The 22044-nt window shown below is 37.8% G+C and overlaps 1 protein-coding gene across 1 annotated transcript; it reads right to left on the bottom strand.

The window, feature by feature from the left end:
• Nucleotides 1–18421: 18421 nt before the first annotated feature.
• LOC138869073 (uncharacterized) lies at nucleotides 18422–19101 on the bottom strand. Its single transcript, XM_070146662.1, has 2 exons — nucleotides 18688–19101; nucleotides 18422–18559 (listed from the first exon to the last, which is right to left on the bottom strand). Exons 1-2 carry the CDS (start codon nucleotides 19099–19101, stop codon nucleotides 18422–18424), a joined length of 552 nt encoding a protein of 183 aa, XP_070002763.1.
• Between the last annotated feature and the right edge of the window lie 2943 nt (nucleotides 19102–22044).

The following is a 22044-nucleotide window of genomic DNA, read 5'->3' as shown; positions in this document are numbered from 1 at the left end:
TTTCCATTTCCAAAGGATACACTCCCTCCTTGCAGGGTCTTAACTAAAAGGAAATCATTTGTACTTCCAGTAATATGCTTTGACAGCCACTACCCATGTACCATTGTAGGCTACTTCATTTCATTGTTCCATGCACAAGAAAACTTAGGAGTTAGCTTTAGGAACCCAAACAAATTTGGGTCTCTTATAATGAGGAAAGGGGTGAATAAGAGATCTTTTCGTCCATACAGGCATTATGCATTTTTTATATGAGGGACAAGGTTCTTTACCAGTAGTTGTAAGCACGTGATTTTTGCCCTATATGAGAATTACTCCCAAAAAATTCAAAATAAAATGATTTTCCTTGGTGTGCAATTTTGTGAGATTTTGTGATATTTTTGGATAATTATTTGTATTTGTCTGTGTTTGCTTATTTGTTAAATTAATAAAAAAAATACAAAAATATATCGCATTTTGCATGTAGAATTTAATTCTACAATTGTTAGTAATTAAATTAGTTTTACAAAAATTAAAAATTACAAAAAAATATGCATCTTTTGCATTTTTAGCATTTAATGTCCAAATGAACAATTTTATGCTTAATTATTACTTAATTGTGCGTTAATTGTTATTGGTAGTTAATTTGCGCTTTTATAACTTAATTTAGTTCTTAATAATCATTTAAGTATTTTATAATTTAGTTTTAGAAAAATAAAAGAAAAAATAACAAAAATACAAAGAAAAATCGGATTGGGCCACTTCTTCAAATTTCAACCCCAGGCCCAAATAATTGCCCAATCTTCCCCATGACCCAGTCCACTTCACACGGGTCGACACGGTCCGCCCCACTAACCCATTAACCCAACACCCCTTCTTCATTTTTGTCCTAACACAAAACAAAAAAAGGAAAAACAAGACAAAAATCCCTAAAACTAAAAAAAAAAACCTAAAAACACTAACTCACCCGCCATCCCCTCTCTTCTTCTTCACTTCTCCTCCAAAGCTCCAAGCAAGCATCCATGGCAGCCTTTACCCCCAACACACACACACACACAGACGTCGTCCAGCCCGTTCCCAGTGCGTCGTCGCCACTGCTTCTCCTCCTTCCTCCGTCTGCTACATCCAAACAACCCCCATGACTACTGTTCGTCTTCCCCGGCGATGAGCTGGAAGCACGACACCCGTGGTTGCTGCTTCCTTAGATTCGACCTCCATCCTTAACTGTTACTGTTTCTTCTTCGCCGCGGCTTCATCTTCTTCGTTCTTCGTCAAAGCCCGAGCTTCTTCCGTCGCTGCTGCTGTTCGTAGCTGCTGTTCATGGCTCGAGTTTCGACCTCCATCCATGGCTGCTGTAGCTGCTTCTTCTGCTTTCAGCTTCATCGTCCAAACGGACCCAGCCGCGCTGCTGCTTCACTTCATCTCCTTCGGCTTCAAACCATCCTGCTGCTTCACTTCATCTCCAAACAGACCCATCACGCTATGTTTCTGCTTCATCTTCTTCGTCGATGAAACTACGATCCAACAATCATTTCCCGAAGGAGCAAAAGATCCATGGTCAGAAGCTCAAAAGTGCTGCTCGAGCATCGCTTCTGCTGCGTCGATTGTTGATGTTGCTTCAGTTGCTTCGTAGGTTCGTGTTCGTCGCCGTTTGGTCGAGCTTTGGTCAAGGTTCGTCGAGTCAGTCCATACATATTTCATGTCAGTCCGGTTAGTAGTTTTTGAATTTTATTTTGTCCGTATTTTGTTTTGATATTCTCGAATCTAAAATCGGCAAATGTTGTTTTGTTCATGTCTATCGTTTGAATTAATTTTTTTTTACTTTGTTCATTTGTTTTGTTAAATTAATTTTCAGATTTCAAAATAGAAGTTTAATTAGTTGTTTTCATGTTTATTTCATGTTTGTATTATTGTTTAGATGAATATTTGTTAGTTTAATGTTTGTTAGATTCAAATTGAAATTTAATTAATTATTTCTTCAATTTGTTTCATGTTGTTATGTATTTTCCAGAAATTATTAGTGTTGTTTGAGTCATGTGAATCCGTCATGTTTGTTGCTTAAAAATAGATTTAATTCATGTTCGTCTTGGTTTGAAGTTCATGTTTAAATCCAGTGATTTAATGTGGGTTTATGTTTGTTTGTGATTTGTTGATTTAATTTGAATCATGCATATTGTTGTTTGTATTGTTGTCTCTTTGTTCATCCATTGATGGTCTAAATTAACCAGGATTGGTTCCCGATATGGTTAATTCATTCCATTAATTTGGAGTTTGTGTTGTTCATCATGTTCATGTAAATTGTTGTTGAAGATTGTTGAGAAATTGGTCATCTTGACTATATTTTGGTTGAGTTATGATTAATTGATTGTTTAGAGCAGAGGGGTAATTTGGTAAATTGCATTGCATTCGGGGGTAGATTTGTAATTGCAATAAGGTCGGAGGGGTAGTTTGGTAATTGAACATTATTTTGATTCTTTATGTTAAGCATGGGGGACAAATATAATGGGGTGGGGGTTGTGATATAGTTATTTAATATAAAGGGGGGACAAGACAAATTTTAGTGTGGGGGAATCTTGTATTTGTTTATGTTAGGCATGGGGGACAAAATATAATGGGGTGGTGTGATATATTTATTTAATGTAATGGGGATGAGTGGGAAGATAATGGGTTTGGTAGAGAAAATGTGTTGATTTTAATTGATTAAAAGATTTATGGGATGAGATATAAGTAGAAGGCTTGAAATCAGAAATAGAGGACACACAGAGATAGAGAAAAAAACGGACAGAGAATAAGAGGAAAAAAAAAGAGCTGAATATTTAAGAGAGAAAAATTTCGAAAAATATTCAAACTTTCAAATAAAAAAAAACTAAAAAAAATATTCTGCTTTCTTTCATTGTTTGAAATCAGAATTAATTGTTGTTTCATCAAAGCTTGAAGCTTTTGTTTTTGGGATTACTACTCCACCGGTCTGTTACTGGGTTGTTACTGTTGCTGGGCAGTTGTTGTTGCTGTATTGTTATTACTGTTGCTGATTCTCATCTTCATTTTCTTTTGCTTCCAATATCAGGTACACAACTGACACGCTGGTTATTGTAATCCGAAATATGAAGCATGAATACATATGAAGAATGAAATTTTGAAGTTTTAATTTCGTTTTTCTTTATTCCTTTTGTTGATTGTATTTAAGCTATTTCATGTATTACTAAATAATAATTGGAATAAGAAAAAATAACATAAGTTAGTCTTTAATGAATCAGTTCGGCAAAACAGGTTAATTCACTAGTTATGAAGGTTTCAAGATTATCAACAGTAGGTTAATCATGAATAACTAGCTAAATTTAGCTAAGACATGAATTTAAATTAAATTTCGTAAATTAGGCATTAAGGCATTTGAGTTCAGGCAAGATTAGAAACTTCGTTTAAGTCTAAAAGACTTTCTAAAAAGCTTTAGTAATTATGGTTAAAATCTAGTTTCAAATGGTCGTGAATAATTAATCTCAATAGTTTTTTTTATAACAATGCTGAGTTTTAATCTAGCTGTATTTGATTCTTTTAAATATTAGTTGTCAAATTTTTATTTTATTTATAATTTCGAATTTTTTTAAATAAAATTCCTTTTCATCAATATTTGTATTAATCTAGCAATTAGTATGTCATGCTTTCTTAAATAAATAAAATAAAAGCTAGTAATTAATTAGGATTTTTTCCCTTTATTTTAGAGACTAATTTTTATAGAAAAATGTAGTCGCTTTAAGATTTGTCCATTTAAAATAAATGAGATGAGCCTCGCTTAATAAAATGTATAGATTGCGGGGCCCTCAATAAATGTACATTTAATTGCTTAGAATTCGGGAGGAGCCGTTTTAGCAAATTTCACGGCCCTACCCAAAAATAATGATACGCTAGTCGCTTTAGGCGCGTATTTAACAATGTTATTTTCTTAAATACGGGTGTGCATTTATGTAACCCAAATCCAAATCTCAACGGAGTCGAAATGTGTCGATAACCACGGGTGCATTGATTGCGACGTGGTTTGAAATACGTTTTCACAATGTTGCAATTCTTCGTAAAATAATAACAATAAATAAAAAATAATAAAAGCGGCTAAAGGATAAAATTTGCACATAAGTTTATAATACGTATTATATCAGATAATCAAGCCGAATATAACAGTTGAGCGACCGTGCTAGAACCACGGAACTCGGGAATGCCTAACACCTTCTCCCGGGTTAACAAGAATTCCTTATCCGGATTTCTGGTATGCAGACTGTAATATGGAGTCATTCTTTTCCTCGATTCGGGATTAAAATTGGTGACTTGGGACACCCTAAATCTCCCAAGTGGCGACTCTGAAATAAATAAACAAATCCCGTTTCGACTGTCCTTTAATTGGAAAAAACTCCTTGCACCCCGCGGGGGCGGAAAAAGGAGGTGTGACAGCTCTGGCGACTCCGCTGGGGAAATTAGTGTTTGAACCCAGAACTACTGGTTCAGGGTTAGAATTCGAGCTTAGATAAATTGTTATATTTGGTTTTATCTGATTTTTACATATTTGAGCCTAATGTGCTAAATGCTGCTTTTACCGCTTTGATATTATTTGAACTGTACATATAAACTATGCCGAAACCTTTCTCTTCTTACCTCCGGGGAGAAGCTCGCTGGTCGAGGCTCCTTATTCTGTTAGTATCAATACCTGAAATAAGAAAGAGGACGGATAAGTTACGAAGCTGAATGGCCTTTTGGTTCCCGGTAAGTTGCCCCTTCCTCGACTCGAGTTGTCCGCTCGGGTACACAGTCTAGAACATATACCCAGGTTATAAACCTAGTATAACGAAACCTCATACCGGATCCCTAGTAGGAACACTTATTTGTATCACGTTGCATTTGACTTAGGGGACTCAACACAGGGTTTGGGTCCGTCTAGGACTAGCAACCTGAAATGAAAAGACCATTCTGATGCATCCTACTTGCTCTGTATATATATTTGTTTCGAACTTGCATGTTGACCGGTTTCTGAATCTCGGGAATGTTGGAAAATTGAAGGAAAAAAAAGGAAAAAGAATATATCAGTTAGGGAGTTAATTGATTATTTTAGAAAAAATCAATGACCAATTACTGGCGAAACTCTGCCGAAATTTTGAAAAAAAAAGGAAAAATATTTTATTTTGTTTTACTAAAAAATATATTTAAAAAAAAGTCTTTTATTTTTTGGAAAAATAGATTGTTTTATTGTTTGTTGAAAATGGGAAAAATCGTTATTTTGTCTTTTTCAAAAATAGAAAAAGGAAAATAGATTGTCTTGTCAGGAAAAAATAAAAATGGAAAAGAGCCATGTTTTAAAATAGTTCGGTTAATTTGCCCGAACTACGCGGGTTTGATTCTCACCGTATGTGAGATACGTAGTCAACCCTCATCGGGTCCAACCCCCTTTTTGCTAAAATAGCCAAAAACCATTCAATAAATTAAAAACGTGTCAAAATTTTAATTTTGTCATAAATAAGTCGGGCAGTGTCCAGCCTCCCCTTTTGCAAAAAAAAATAGCCAAAAAAATATGTCAAATTTTAATTTTGTCATAAAGAAGTCGGGTGATGTTGTTTTGTCAAGACATAGCCGGATGTTCCCGAAAGGGACACCGGAAGGCTGACTTTGCATAAACAGCCACCTTTTGGGTCATGTTTAAGATTTGGTCCAGTTGACCCACACGGCCTTAAAAAATCTTCGTCCCCGAGGCGCTGGAGGGCCGTGTTTGCAACACCCGGTTTTTATTGTAATTTGAAAAAAAAAAACAAAGAGTCAGCAGTCAGGTGAACACCGTCTGGATTTTTAGTCAAAAATAAGCCAAGCCAGCTTCGGCCACGTCTTAAACCGTTCTTGCCGAAATAGCCTTAGAGTATCTTTCAGTTGTCGAAAGGCTATTTTCGTAAAAGAACGGTCAATTTTGTAAAGTGTCAAAATAATCCTCCCCGACCTCAAAATTCATGTGAGATTTGGAAGGGGCCACATCTGCAAAAATAGCCGTTTGGTTGCATTTGTCAAACGGGGAAAGGAAGCTGGTCTTTTTGTTTCAAGGTTATAAATCTGTAATTAGAATATGTGGTTTGTTTGATTTTTGAGTTTGTTGGTCATCTTTCAACCTTTGAAACCCAGTTTGTTTTATTATGAAAATTGAGAAAGAAAAAAATGTCTCATTGTTGTTACCTTTCATTTGGTCCGAACTACGCAAGGTCTGATTCATGCGGGGTCATGATACGTAGGCAATCTCCATAAGATTCAACCACAAAAAAAAGAAAAAATGAAAAGAAAAAAAAAAGAAAAAGAAAAAAAGAAAAAAAAAATCGAAAAAAAAATCGAAAAAAAAAGAAAAAAGAAAAAAAAGAAAAGATGTTGTTAATAATGAGGACCGACTGAGTCCATTCTAACCTATTTTGTTTTGAATCACAAAGAAAGAAGGTGGTTGGTTTGTGGTAAGCCGGAAATACAAGATCCAAAAGCACACCTTGCGGGGATCAGGCCTGATGACAGAAGCATTCGAGTCCTATTGGGAACTTGTTAACTAAGGTTGATGATATTGAAGTCGGCAATGGTCTGGGCGATACTGATGCGAAGCTCAGTGGCTAAGATGCCAGTTTTGATGAAGTAGGAAGACGCTCCGTTCCTTGGTTAGCAAGAGAGAAGCTTGTGGTGGCTCATTTTGTTGTCATTTCTGTCGTTCGGATTATTAGAATTGTAATTCGGATATTGTTTTGCGTCAAACCTTCTTATCTTTCTATTTTGTCATAGCGGTTTGTTTAAGTTTTGTCCAGTTTGTTTTAGGATTTTATTCTGATTTGTTTTAGGATTCCACCGGTAGTCTAAAGCAAATCCGGTCTTTTATTATTTCCATTCATCTTTTTTGTCTAGTCCTTTTATCATTTTTGTTCAGCACCGATTCTAGTGACATGACATGCGCACACAGTTTGGGCCTAATCTCAAAAGTTAATCATAATACCCCGAAAAGGTGATCAGACCATTTAAAGGAAATAAGGACGGTTGAGATTATTCAGAGCTCGAGTCATATGGAACTGGGGCAAGTAAAATATAAAGAAAACCGTTAAAAGCAAGATTCACCAAATTGGCTACAAATCTTTGTTTAAATTGTGTTGTTTGCATTTGGCATGTTTTGAAGACTGGAATGACAAAGGCATTTTGTTCTGCTACCTAAACACTTTATCCTTCATTACCCCTTTGAGCCTTATTTATTTTCTTTCATACCCCTCGTTCGGAATCAGTAGCAACGAAAAAAAAGAGAAAGAGAAGAAAACAACAAAACGAAAAAAAAAGAAAAAAAAGGAAAAGAAAAGAAAAGAAAAATGATAACAAAAAAAAACAAAAAAAAAAAACAAAGGAAAGTCAAATGAAAACAGAGGAATTGGGAACTACGTTCGACCTGATTCCTCAAAGAGGATACGTAGACGCCTCACGGCTCGGTCATGGTGTAATAAAAATAATAAAAAATAAGTAAATAATCCCCAAGCAAGAAACTGGGACAAGGGTTGCGCTTGTGGTAAGCAAAATTGGTTCCGAAGGTTGTAATTTTAAAACCCCAAATTTATTTTGTTTTTGAGCCTTTAATACCCTTTCTTTATAGCCTGTCCAAAAACCCACATTACGGTCCAAAGAAAGACCTTCTGATCAGTCTTCAAAAGATGCCAAGTCAGACAAATGAGAGTCTTACCGGTGAACATAACACTCTGTTCCACAGCAGAAAGGACTCTAATCTCCAGCAGAGAGAGTCATACCAGCAACACTCCAAATCCCCAGCTGGAAAGTGATACAAATGAGAGAGTCTTATCGGTGAAAATCTTCACAGACACCATAAGGCGATGAAAGCTGAGAGAAAAACCCAAAATGAGAGAGGCTTGATAGTGAAAACCCTTCGGGCACTACAAGTCGAATAAGATTGAGAATCAGATGGGGAATTGCCAATTGAAGATCTTGAAAGATGATTGGCGGTAGAGGATAGGCCACATGCGCATGTCATGACCATTAGAGTCGGTATCTGCATTTGATAGATTTTTATTCTTTTGTTAAAGAGTCATTTTTTCCTTTGTCTTTTTATTCTGTTCCCTTTTATCTTTTTCCTTTCATAGAAAAATCCCCAATAGAGTCTGTTTGGTCAGAACAAGTGTGAATTGACTTCAAAATATGCCATCAGCTTTCCAAATATGCAAGATGAGATCTGACTAGTACATCCAAGTGGTATAGTCAGCAAGGAACAAGCGCAAGGCCAGTGTCAAAAAAGATATCCCCAGCAAAAGGGAATTGACAAAAGGATTGACGAGTGTCAAGAGGGATATCCTTGCCAAAACCAAGGTTATAAACCTCAAGGCCAAGGCCCATGAACAAAGCAAGGAAAGCAGTGAGCATGATTTGGAGAAATTCATGCGAGACTAAAAGGTCGGAAAAATGCAAGTTTCCGAGCTATGCCACAAAAGAAGAGGGATATCCCCAGCAGAAAGGGATTATCCCCAGCAAATAATATCATCCCCAACAAGTTGTGGAGCGCAGAGCAAGGAAGGAGAAAAGGAAAAGCCATCCCAGTAGGAGTATCACAACCAACCACCACGTTTTAAACTAACAAATTTTGTTTGATTTGAAACAGGTAAAGGAAATGGCATTGATGACAGAAATGCATGCCATAAGGGAGACTGTCAAACTGGGGCAGAAAATTTTCCTTTCATTTGGAAAATTTTCTGGAAGTCAGGTACCCATTCGAGGAAGAATAAAGATAGCACCAGTCTCAAGGGAAGTGGTGTTTGAACCAGTGTTGCCCCAACATAATAAGTTTAAATGGAGGAAGTATTCCCCAGCAGACAGAATAAAGAGATGACACTTGTGCTCAGAAAAGCAAAAAGCCATTATCATCCCCAGCAGCTTCCAGAAGAATGAAGCATCGATTTGAAGGGATAAAATTCCCCAGCAGCGTTATCCTCAACAACGTTATCCCGAGAAGATAACACTTTTATCCCCAGCAGTGTTGAAAAAAAACAAAAAAAAAACAAAATAAAATAAAAAGAAAAAAAAATTGAATTTGAAGGAGGGGAAGAAAGGAGACTTCCCCAGTAGTATTATCCCCAGCAATCAAGCGTCCACCTGGAGAACAAGGAAGAGCAGTTGAAGTATCAGCAATCAGGAGCCCACCTGGAGAATAAGGGAATACAATAGAAGTATCAGCAATCAGGAGCCCACCTGGAGAATAAGGGAATACAATTCAAATTTTAAGTAATCAGGAGCCCCCCCTCCCCCCCCCTAAAAAACAAAATGGCATTTTATTTTTGACATTATTGGTTGAAGTCAGGAGCCCCCTCTGAAGAACAGAATGGTGATTTGTTGGTTGAAGTTGGGAGCCCGCCCATATAACAGAGGAATACATTCAGTCTTTTCATTTCAAAAAAAAGAAAAAGAAAAAAGGGGAAGTAGTTTGCAGAGGAATGAAACATCCTACTCAAAAGGAAGTAATTTTGGAAGGAGTAAGATAACATATTTACTCAGCAGAGTTATCCACAGCAGTGTTATCCCCAGTGGATCATCGAGATGTAGAAGCATCCTCGACAGAGTTTCGGGCAACCCAGAGTGGGTAAGGAAGAAAAGGAAAAGTCATCCCCAGCAAAATAATCCCCAGCAGTTTCGAGGGAAGACAACACAGGTAAGTAAATAATTCAGGAAGAAGGAAATGGTTCACGCATAGGAGAGGCATTTCCTCCTAAGTCTAGTTTCACCCATAGGAGATGCATTTCCTCCTAAGTTTAGTCTTACCCATAGGAGACGCATTTCCTCCTAAGTTTACTTTGACTCATAGGAGATGCATTTCCTCCTAAGTTTAGTTTCACCCATAGGAGAGGCATTTCCTCTTAAGTTTAGTTTTACCCATAGGAGAGGCATTTCCTCCTAAATTTAGTTTCACCCATAGGAGATGCATTTCCTCCTAAGTTTACTTTTACCCATAGGAGATGCATTTCCTCCTAAGTTTAGTTTTGCCCATAGGAGATGCATTTCCTCCTAAGTTTGTTTTAGTTTCACCCATAGGAGATGCATTTCCTCCTAAGTTTGTTTTTACCCATAGGAGAGGCATTTCCTCTTAAGTTTAGTTTCACCCATAGGAGAGGCATTTCCTCCTAAGTTTAGTTTCACCCATAGGAGATGCATTTCCTCCTAAGTTTGTTTTCACCCATAGGAGAGGCATTTCCTCCTAAGTTTAGTTTCACCCATAGGAGATGCATTTCCTCCTAAGTTTATTTTTACCTCATAGGAGATGCATTTCCTCCTAAGTTTAGTCTTACCCATAGGAGAGGCATTTCCTCCTAAGTTGTTGTTTAACCAATAGAAGAGGCATTTCCTCCTAAGTTTAATTTCTCCCATAGGAGACGCATTTTCTCCTAAGTTTGTTTTTACCCATAGGAGAGGCATTTCCTCCTAAGTTGATTGTTGAAATCAGGAGTCCGCCTGGAGAACAGAGACATACTTTTCAAGTTTGATGTCAGCAGTCCGCCTGAAGAACGAAGACATACAGTTTAAATTTTAAAAGTCAGGAGTCCGCCTGGAGAATAGAGACATTCAAATTTCAAATTTAGCAATCAGGAGTCCGTCTGGAGAATAGAGACATACTTTTAAAGTTTGACGTCAGGAGTCCGCCTGAAGAACGGAGACATACAGCTTAAATTTTGAAAGTCAGGAGTCCGCCTGGAGAATAGAGACATTCAAATTTCAAATTTAGCAATCAGGAGTCCGCCTGGAGAACAGAGACAAACTTTTCAAGTTTGATGTCAGGAGTCCGCCTGAAGAACGGAGACATACAGTTTAAATTTTAAAAGTCAGGAGTCCGCCTGGAGAATAGAGACATTCAAATTTCAAATTTAGCAATCAGGAGTCCGCCTGGAGAACAGAGACATACTTTTCAAGTTTGATGTCAGGAGTCCGCCTGAAGAACGGAGACATACAGTTTAAATTTTAAAAGTCAGGAGTCCGCCTGGAGAATAGAGACATTCAAATTTTAAATTTAGCAATCAGGAGTCCGCCTGGAGAACAGAGACATACTTTTAAAGTTTGACGTTAGGAGTCCGCCTGAAGAACGGAGACATACAGCTTAAATTTTGAAAGTCAGGAGTCCGCCTGGAGAATAGAGACATTCAAATTTCAAATTTAGCAATCAGGAGTCCGCCTGGAGAACAGAGACATACTTTTCAAGTTTGATGTCAGGAGTCCGCCTGAAGAACGGAGACATACAGTTTAAATTTTAAAAGTCAGGAGTCCGCCTGGAGAATAGAGACATTCAATTTCAAATTTAGCAATCAGGAGCCCACCTGGAGAATAAGGGAATACAATTCAAATTCTAAGTAGTCAGGAGCCCCCTGAAGAATAGAATGACGATTTATTGGTTGAAATCTTGCCAACCTAAAGAAAGGAGTGGCATTTTTAAAGTTATTGTTGAAGTTGGGAGCCCGCCCAGATAACAGAGGCATATATTTTAGACTTTCATTCCAAGCGTTGAAGTTGGGAGCCCGCCCATAGAACAGAGGCATACATTCAGTCTTTTCATTTCAAGTGTTGAAGATGGGAGCCCGCCCATATAACAGAGGAATACATTTCAGTCTTTTCATTTCAAGCGTTGAAGTTGGGAGCCCGCCCATAGAACAGAGGCATACATTTCAGTCTTTTCATTTCAGGCGTTGAAGTTGGGAGCCCGCCCATAGAACAGAGGCATACATTCAGTCTTTTCATTTCAAGTGTTGATGTTGGGAGCCCGCCCATATAACAGAGGAATACATTTCAGACTTTTCATTCCAAGCGTTGAAGTTGGGAGCCCGCCCATAGAACAGAGGCATACGTTCAGTCTTTTCATTTCAAGTGTTGAAGATGGGAGCCCGCCCATATAACAGAGGAATACATTTCAGTCTTTTCATTTCAAGTGTTGAAGTTGGGAGCCCGCCCATAGAACAGAGGCATACATTTCAGTCTTTTCATTTCAGGCGTTGAAGTTGGGAGCCCGCCCATAGAACAGAGACATACATTCAGTCTTTTCATTTCAAGTGTTGAAGTTGGGAGCCCGCCCATATAACAGAGGAATACATTTCAGTCTTTTCATTTCAAGCGTTGAAGTTGGGAGCCCGCCCATAGAACAGAGGCATACATTTCAGTCTTTTCATTTCAGGTGTTGAAGTTGGGAGTCCGCCCATATAACAGAGGAACACATTCAGCATTAATTTTCAAGTATTGAAGTTGGGAGCCCGCCCATACAACAGAGGAATACGTTTCAAGATCAAGTCAGAGGACAATAAAATAGAGGGTTACAGCAGGAATCCCCAACAGGAAACAATAAAAATCCCCAGCACCGGGAAGCAAAAGGTTGCAACAAGAGGTCCCAGCACAAACTCAAGTGCATGGGTCAAAAGGAAGAAAAGCATCGGAAGAAAAGCACCGGAGGAAACACAAGCCGACAAGAAAGCAAGGCAACAAGAACAAATTTTAGTCTAGCCTAGATTCTTCTTTTATTTTAAGCACGGTGTAACAAGGAGATCGGTAAGCAGTGATAACAGCAGTAACATTGCAGTCCCACGGTAGTCCCAGCTACCAAAACTTCCCGAACTACATTAACCTGATTCCCCTTTAGCCAGGGATATGTAGGAAACCTTTGAAGCAAAGGTTTGGTTAAATCTTTTTCAAAAAATGCTTCACACAGAGTACTCGGATGGGCAAAAATCGCTCGCTTTATCTTTGCGCGAAAACCCTTCGTGTCTTCGGGCAAAGAGGGGCAGCTGTAAGCACGTGATTTTTGCCCTATATGAGAATTACTCCCAAAAAATTTAAAAATAAAATGATTTTCCTTGGTGTGCAATTTTGTGAGATTTTGTGATATTTTTGGATAATTATTTGTATTTGTCTGTGTTTGCTTATTTGTTAAATTAATAAAAAATACAAAAATATGTCGCATTTTGCATGTAGGATTTAATTCTACAATTGTTAGTAATTAAATTAGTTTTACAAAAATTAAAAATTACAAAAATATGCATCTTTTGCATTTTTAGCATTTAATGTCCAAATGAACAATTTTATGCTTAATTATTACTTAATTGTGCGTTAATTGTTATTGGTAGTTAATTTGCGCTTTTATAACTTAATTTAGTTCTTAATAATCATTTAAGTATTTTTATAATTTAGTTTTAGAAAAATAAAAGAAAAAATAACAAAAATACAAAGAAAAATCGGATTGGGCCACTTCTTCAAATTTCAACCCTAGGCCCAAATAATTGCTCAATCTTCCCCATGACCCAGTCCACTTCACACGGGTCGACCCGATCTGCCCCACTAACCCATTAACCCAACACCCCTTCTTCATTTTTGTCCTAACACAAAACAAAAAAAGGAAAAACAAGACAAAAAACCCTAAAACTAAAAAAAACCCTAAAAACACTAACTCACCCGCCCCCATCCCCTCTCTTCTTCTTCACTTCTCCTCCAAAGCTCCAAGCAAGCATCCATGGTAGCCTTTACCCCCAACACACACACACACACACACACACACACACACACGTCGTCCAGCCCGTTCCCAGTGCGTCGTCGCCATTGCTTCTCCTCCTTCCTCCGTCTGCTACATCCAAACAGCCCCCATGACTACTGTTCGCCTTCCCCGGCGACGAGCTGGAAGCACTACATCCGTGGTTGCTGCTGCCTTAGCTTCAACCTTCATCCTTAGCTGTTACTATTTCTTCTTCGCCGCGGCTTCATCTTCTTCGTTCTTCGTCAAAGCCCGAGCTTCTTCCATCGCTGCTGCTGTACGTAGCTGCTGTTCATGGCTCTAGTTTCGACCTCCATCCATGGCTGCCGTAGCTGCTTCTTCTGCTTTCAGCTTCATCGTCCAAACGGACCCAGCCGCGCTGCTGCTTCACTTCATCTCCTTCGGCTTCAAACCATCCTGCTGCTTCACTTCATCTCCAAACAGACCCATCACGCTATGTTTCTGCTTCATCTTCTTCGTCGATGAAACTACGATCCAACAATCATTTCCCGAAGGAGCAAAAGATCCATGGTCAGAAGCTCAAAAGTGCTGCTCGAGCATCGCTTCTGCTGCGTCGATTGTTGATGTTGCTTCAGTTGCTTCGTAGGTTCGTGTTCGTCGCCGTTTGGTCGAGCTTTGGTCAAGGTTCGTCGAGTCAGTCCATACATATTTCATGTCAGTCCGGTTAGTAGTTTTTGAATTTTATTTTGTCCGTATTTTGTTTTGATATTCTCGAATCTAAAATCGGCAAATGTTGTTTTGTTCATGTCTATCGTTTGAATTAATTTTTTTTTACTTTGTTCATTTGTTTTGTTAAATTAATTTTCAGATTTCAAAATAGAAGTTTAATTAGTTGTTTTCATGTTTATTTCATGTTTGTATTATTGTTTAGATGAATATTTGTTAGTTTAATGTTTGTTAGATTCAAATTGAAATTTAATTAATTATTTCTTCAATTTGTTTCATGTTGTTATGTATTTTCCAGAAATTATTAGTGTTGTTTGAGTCATGTGAATCCGTCATGTTTGTTGCTTAAAAATAGATTTAATTCATGTTCGTCTTGGTTTGAAGTTCATGTTTAAATCCAGTGATTTAATGTGGGTTTATGTTTGTTTGTGATTTGTTGATTTAATTTGAATCATGCATATTGTTGTTTGTATTGTTGTCTCTTTGTTCATCCATTGATGGTCTAAATTAACCAGGATTGGTTCCCGATATGGTTAATTCATTCCATTAATTTGGAGTTTGTGTTGTTCATCATGTTCATGTAAATTGTTGTTGAAGATTGTTGAGAAATTGGTCATCTTGACTATATTTTGGTTGAGTTATGATTAATTGATTGTTTAGAGCAGAGGGGTAATTTGGTAAATTGCATTGCATTCGGGGGTAGATTTGTAATTGCAATAAGGTCGGAGGGGTAGTTTGGTAATTGAACATTATTTTGATTCTTTATGTTAAGCATGGGGGACAAATATAATGGGGTGGGGTTTTTGATGTACTTATTTAATATAAAGGGGGGACAAGACAAATTTTAGTGTGGGGGAATCTTGTATTTGTTTATGTTAGGCATGGGGGACAAAATATAATGGGGTGGTGTGATATATTTATTTAATGTAATGGGGATGAGTGGGAAGATAATGGGTTTGGTAGAGAAAATGTGTTGATTTTAATTGATTAAAAGATTTATGGGATGAGATATAAGTAGAAGGCTTGAAATCAGAAATAGAGGACACACAGAGATAGAGAAAAAAACGGACAGAGAATAAGAGGAAAAAAAAAGAGCTGAATATTTAAGAGAGAAAAATTCCGAAAAATATTCAAACTTTCAAATAAAAAAAACTAAAAAATCTTCTGCTTTCTTTCATTGTTTGAAATCAGTATTAATTGTTGTTGTTTCATAAAAGTTGGAAGCATTTGTTTTGGGATTACTACTCCACCGGTCTGTTACTGGGTTGTTACTGTTGCTGGGCAGTTGTTGTTGCTGTATTGTTATTACTGTTGCTGATTCTCATCTTCATTTTCTTTTGCTTCCAATATCAGGTACACAACTGACACGCTGGTTATTGTAATCCGAAATATGAAGCATGAATACATATGAAGAATGAAATTTTGAAGTTTTAATTTCGTTTTTCTTTATTCCTTTTGTTGATTGTATTTAAGCTATTTCATGTATTACTAAATAATAATTGGAATAAGAAAAAATAACATAAGTTAGTCTTTAATGAATCAGTTCGGCAAAACAGGTTAATTCACTAGTTATGAAGGTTTCAAGATTATCAACAGTAGGTTAATCATGAATAACTAGCTAAATTTAGCTAAGACATGAATTTAAATTAAATTTCGTAAATTAGGCATTAAGGCATTTGAGTTCAGGCAAGATTAGAAACTTCGTTTAAGTCTAAAAGACTTTCTAAAAAGCTTTAGTAATTATGGTTAAAATCTAGTTTCAAATGGTCGTGAATAATTAATCTCAATAGTTTTTTTTATAACAATGCTGAGTTTTAATCTAGCTGTATTTGATACTTTTAAATTTTAGTTGTCAAATTTTTATTTTATTTATAATTTCGAATTTTTTTAAATAAAATTCCTTTTCATCAATATTTGTATTAATCTAGCAATTAGTATGTCATGCTTTCTTAAATAAATAAAATAAAAGCTAGTAATTAATTAGGATTTTTTTCCTTTATTTTAGAGACTAATTTTTATAGAAAAATGTAGTCGCTTTAAGATTTGTCCATTTAAAATAAATGAGATGAGCCTCGCTTAATAAAATGTATAGATTGCGGGGCCCTCAATAAATGTACATTTAATTGCTTAGAATTCGGGAGGAGCCGTTTTAGCAAATTTCACGGCCCTACCCAAAAATAATGATACGCTAGTCGCTTTAGGCGCGTATTTAACAATGTTATTTTCTTAAATACGGGTGTGCATTTATGTAACCCAAATCCAAATCTCAACGGAGTCGAAATGTGTCGATAACCACGGGTGCATTGATTGCGACGTGGTTTGAAATACGTTTTCACAATGTTGCAATTCTTCGTAAAATAATAACAATAAATAAAAAATAATAAAAGCGGCTAAAGGATAAAATTTGCACATAAGTTTATAATACGTATTATATCAGATAATCAAGCCGAATATAACAGTTGAGCGACCGTGCTAGAACCACGGAACTCGGGAATGCCTAACACCTTCTCCCGGGTTAACAGAATTCCTTATCCGGATTTCTGGTATGCAGACTGTAATATGGAGTCATTCTTTTCCTCGATTCGGGATTAAAATTGGTGACTTGGGACACCCTAAATCTCCCAAGTGGCGACTCTGAAATAAATAAACAAATCCAGTTTTGACTGTCCTTTAATTGAAAAAAGCTCCTTGCACCCCGCGGGGGCGGAAAAAGGAGGTGTGACAGTAGTTACTTTTACAGAAAAAGATTTGTTTTTCAACTGTGACTGAGATCTGGCCTTAACGTTTTCTTTTAGTGCCCACTGTTACCACAGTGAGTGCAAAGCCAATTGTTAGGTACAGTAACGTACTTGCTTTGAGGGGTGTAGGGTATCTTTTCTCTTTGAAACCCAATCCCGTGCCTGTTTCCCCCATTGTTGGTATACATGTAGTGATAACATTAGAGGACCAGGTCCACTTGAGTGATTTTTTCAAGATAACTCTTCACTCTACCTAGTTCTTCCTAAAGTTGTTTGTTTCTCTTAAGCTCAGCACACAGACTAGACTTCACTGAATTTAACTCACTTTCAAGCTTAATGTGTGCCTCGCTTGCAACTTTCTTTCCTTTTTGAGAATTTTCAGGCCTACTCTCCATTTTAAGTTCTCCAATTGTTTCCTTCAAATCAATTACTACCACTAGAAGGTCATTTTTTCATGCTCAGTTCTAGAAACTTTCTCAATTAAGACATATTTTTCCATACTTACCCTCTCAATGGTCTCTTTTAAGTCCACCACAACAGCCAGAAGATCATATCTTTCTTTCTTTAGGTTCTCAATTTTCTCCCTTAAATCAACTGCAACTACTATTAGGTCATCTCTAGACTGTTCTGCTTCTCCTAATTCAACTGTTAAAGCATCTTTGTCATTAATAAGACTGTGATAAGCGTCGATTAACACATTTGCCAAAGACATGAGTTTCTTAAGAGAATAGGATTTCAGATTTCTCTGAACATCTAGAAAGTTTACCTTCTCATTATCAGACTGGGCCATCAAAGCAAAAATTGAATCATACTCGGTTGCTTCACCTTCTACTACCATCATAGAGTTGTTACCTAGTTCATCATCTTCTCCAGATTCGCTTGATGAATCTCCCCATGCAGCAAGAGCTTGTTTCACGACATTGTCAGCAACGTTTTTTCTATTGAGAACCCAAACTAATTTGGGTCCCTTATAATGAGGAAAGGGGTGAATAAGAGATCTTTTTGTCCATACAGGCATTATGCATTTTTATATGAGGTACAAGGTTCTTTACCAGTAGTTACTTTTATAGTAAAAGATCTATTTTTCAACTGTGACTGAGATCTGGCCTTAATGTTTTCTTCCAGTGCCCATTGTTACCACAATGAGTGCAAAGCCAATTGTTAGGTACAGTAATGTACTTTCTATGAGGGTTGTAGGGAATCTTTTCTCTTTGAAACCCAATTTCGTGCCTGTTTCCCCATTTTTGGTATACATGTAGTGATAGCATCAGAAGACCAAGTCCACTTGTGTGATTTTTTCAAGATAACTATTCACTCTACCTAGTTCTTCCTAAAGTTGTTTGTTTCTCTCAAACTCAGCACACAGACGAGACTTCACTGAATTTAAGTCACTTTCAAGCTTAATGTGTGTCTCGCTTGCAACTTCCTTTCTTTTTTGAGAATTTTTAGGCCTACTCTCCATTTTAAGTTCTCCACTTGAATTATTGCTTTAAGTCTTGAGGACCAGGCTCTTCTCCCTTTTGGGCTCTCTTCTTTCATTGTCCTTCTTCTTCTTCTTCTTCTTCTTCTTCTTCTTCTTCTTCTTCTTCTTCTTCTTCTTCTTCTTCTTCTTCTTCTTCTTCTTCTTCTTCATTTCATACGTTTTTAGATTGCCAATAAGCTCATCAATAGTTAGCTCATGCAGGTCCTTCGCCTCTATAATGGTGTGCACTTTGATTTCTCAGGACTGGGCAGCACACTTAGGAATTTTCTAACCAGCTTGTTTCTTGGAATAGTTTCACCAAGAGAGTGAAGCTCACTAATGAAGGAGGTGAAACGGGTATGCATATCTTGGACAGATTCATCGTCTTTCATTCTGAAGAGCTCACATTCAGTTGTGAGCATATTGATTTTGGATTGCTTGACATGTGTTGTTCCTTCGTGAGCTGTCTGAAGGGTTTCCCAGATTTCGTTAGCTGACTGATATGCCGATATGATGTTGTATTCATCAGGACCAATGCCACACACTAAAATTTTCTTTGCGCGAAAGTTCTTCTCTATGGCCTTTTTATCAGCATCATTGAATTCTTTCCTTATCTTGGGAATGGCTACAGTTGGGTCGCCAAGGTTCTTGGTAGGGACAAAGGGTCTGTCACATATGACATCCCATAACTCAAAATCTTCAGCCATGATGAAGTCGTGTATCCTAGTTTTCCACCATCCATAATATGTCCATTGAACCTAGATGGTCTGTAAGTAGGCTGGCCTTCTTTGAAGTTTGGAGGAGCAGCCATGAGGAACCTTTGTAGGTCTTAACCTGATAGAAAGAACCCGCTCTAATACCAATTGATAATATATAAGGGTCCACCAAACTCTATAGAGAACCAGGTTCTCTATCAGTTCTACTAGAACACACGCACATGGCAGTAAGTAAACGACAAGAGGAATTTTACGTGAAAAATTCCCAACTCAACGGGATTAAAAACCATGACCGACCCTTGTAGGATTTCAACTTTACTACTGAGAAACTTTTAGATTACAACCTATGCAATGTAGAAATGAACCTCTTAATCCTTTACTAACTTGTAATACTCTATTACAAGTCACTTTGTAATAACTCTATTACAAAGACGTTACAACTTGACTAACTCTAGCCAAGACTCAAATACACAAGTTTAAGGTTTACAAAGGGGTTCCTACAGAATGCTTCTAAACAAGCTAAGTAGAAAATACAATTGAAGAACTATTACAAAGTTACAACTCAACTAGGGACATATAATGACTTGATGTGGGAACCGGTCATAGTTATTTTGTTCTTTGTTCTTGAAGCACTTGAAACTTTCTTGTTGGATAGTCACGTGAGTAAGCTTGTGTAAAATATCTAAGTATTCAAGTGAACGTGTTTTACATCCCTTGATGTTAATAATACATATGTGACCTTACATACAATAATGTAAGCAAGGTAGGTAAAAAGCCTTCCACAGAAAGTGACTACGGCACTGTTCCTGTACTGTAGCGTGTGCATGCAGCAACTTTCCAGTTGGAGAGTTGACTTCGTACAGTCACCTCGGGAACTGGTAGGGACCTGTTCCCGCAACTATTCCTTCTACTATGAAGAGTTGAGCCATATCCCAAGCTGGAACCTTATGATCTTAAGTTCTTGTAAATGCGTAACAGGGTCCTTATCTAGTTCTGGATAGTAAGTTTGTTAGATTATTAAAACATGAACAAAGTACTTATGACCAAGGTACTTGTAACCTATCAACAGTCTTGAGGTTTTGGAAGCTCAACTAACACTCATCCGACCATCTTATGGGGCACCCTTTTGGGTCAATCTGGTCAATGGGGCTGCTATAGATGAAAATGCTTCCACAAATCGGCGATAATAACCCGCCAAACCCAGGAAACTCCGGATCTCCGTAGCTGAAGTAGGTCCAGGCCAGTTCTGAACTGCCTCAATCTTCTTAGGATCCATCTTTATGCCCTCTTCCTATACAACATGCCCCCCAAAAGGCAACTAAGTCTAACCAAAACTCACACCTTGAAAACTTGGCATATAACTGGCTATCCCTCAAAGTCTGGAGTACAATCCGAAGATGCCACTCATGCTCCTCTCAACCGTGGGAGTATATCAAGATATATTCAATGAATACAATCACAAAAGAATCCATATAGGACTTGAACACCCGGTTCATCAAATTCATGAATGTTGCTTGGGCATTTGTTAATCCAAATGACATCACTAGGAACTCATAATGCCCATAACGAGTCTATAAAGTCGTCTTAAGTACATCGGATGCTCTAATCTTCAACTGATGGTAGTCAGATCCTAAATTAATATTCGAAAGCATCTTGGCACCCTGAAGCTGATCAAAGAAGTCATCAATCCACGGCAACGGATACTTGTTCTTGATAGTGACTTTGTTCAACTGTCGATAATCTATACACATCCTCATATACATATCGTTCTCTTTCATGAACAACATGGTCGCACCCCAGGGCAAGACACAAGGTCTATTGAAGCCCTTATCAACCAAATCTTGCAACTTCCCCTTCAAATGCTTCAACTCCAGTGGGGCCATATGGCATGGTGGAATAGAAATGGGATGAGTGCCTGGAGCCAAATCAATACAAAAGTCAATAAATCTATCGGGTGGCATCCCTGGAAGATCTGCAGGAAATACCTCTGGAAACTCACGAACAACTGGCACTGCATCCATGGAAGAAACGTCCATACTAGAATCGCGAACATAAGCCAAATAGGCTAGACGTCCCTTCTTGACCATACGTCGAGCCTACACATAGGATATAACCATACTGGTAGAATGGCCAGGAGTCCCATTCTACTCTAATCGAGGCAACCCTGGCATGGCTAAGGTCACCATCTTGGCGTGACAATCCAATATAGTATGATAAGGTGGCAACCAATCCATACCCAAGATGACATAAAAATCTACCATATCAAGAAGTAGAAGATCTACGCTAGTCTCAAGACTCCGAATAGTAACCACACACGAGAAATAGACATGATCCAAAATAATAGAATCTCCTACATATGGGGACACATACACAGGAACACTCAAAGAATCACGAGGCACAACTAGATATAAAACAAAATAGGATCACACGTAGGATTAAGTAGATCCCGATCAAATAGAACTAAAGCATCTCTATGGAAAAACTAGAAAAATACATGAGATAACAACGTCAGATGACTCGGCCTCAGACCTAGATGGGAAAGCATAAAATCGGGGCTGGGTCCCACCACTCTGAACTACATCTCTAGGACAGACTCTAGCTGGTTGGCCTCTACTTCTAATGGCCTGACCCCCACCTCTAGTTGCTTGATCGCTGCCTCTAGCTTTATGAGCGGGCGATGGAGCAACTGGTGCCGAAACCATAGCACAAGAACTCTGTTGTGGCATGCCGCCTAATAATCTCGGACATAACCTCCTGATGTGACCAATACCATCACACTCAAAACACCCATCATGTTATTGTGGCTGCTAAAGCTAAAGTTGACCTGAACACGCCGGATAACCATGGTGATAGCACTGAATCGGAAGCGCAGTGATTGGAGTTGATGGTGCATTATAGGGTGGCTGCCCAGAATGAGGCACATAAGGACCACGA

The sequence above is a fragment of the Nicotiana sylvestris genome, chromosome 5, assembly GCF_000393655.2.
Source record: "Nicotiana sylvestris chromosome 5, ASM39365v2, whole genome shotgun sequence".
In the NCBI taxonomy this organism is placed as follows: Eukaryota; Viridiplantae; Streptophyta; class Magnoliopsida; order Solanales; family Solanaceae; genus Nicotiana; species Nicotiana sylvestris.
This window is presented reverse-complemented; position numbering and strand designations above follow the sequence as displayed.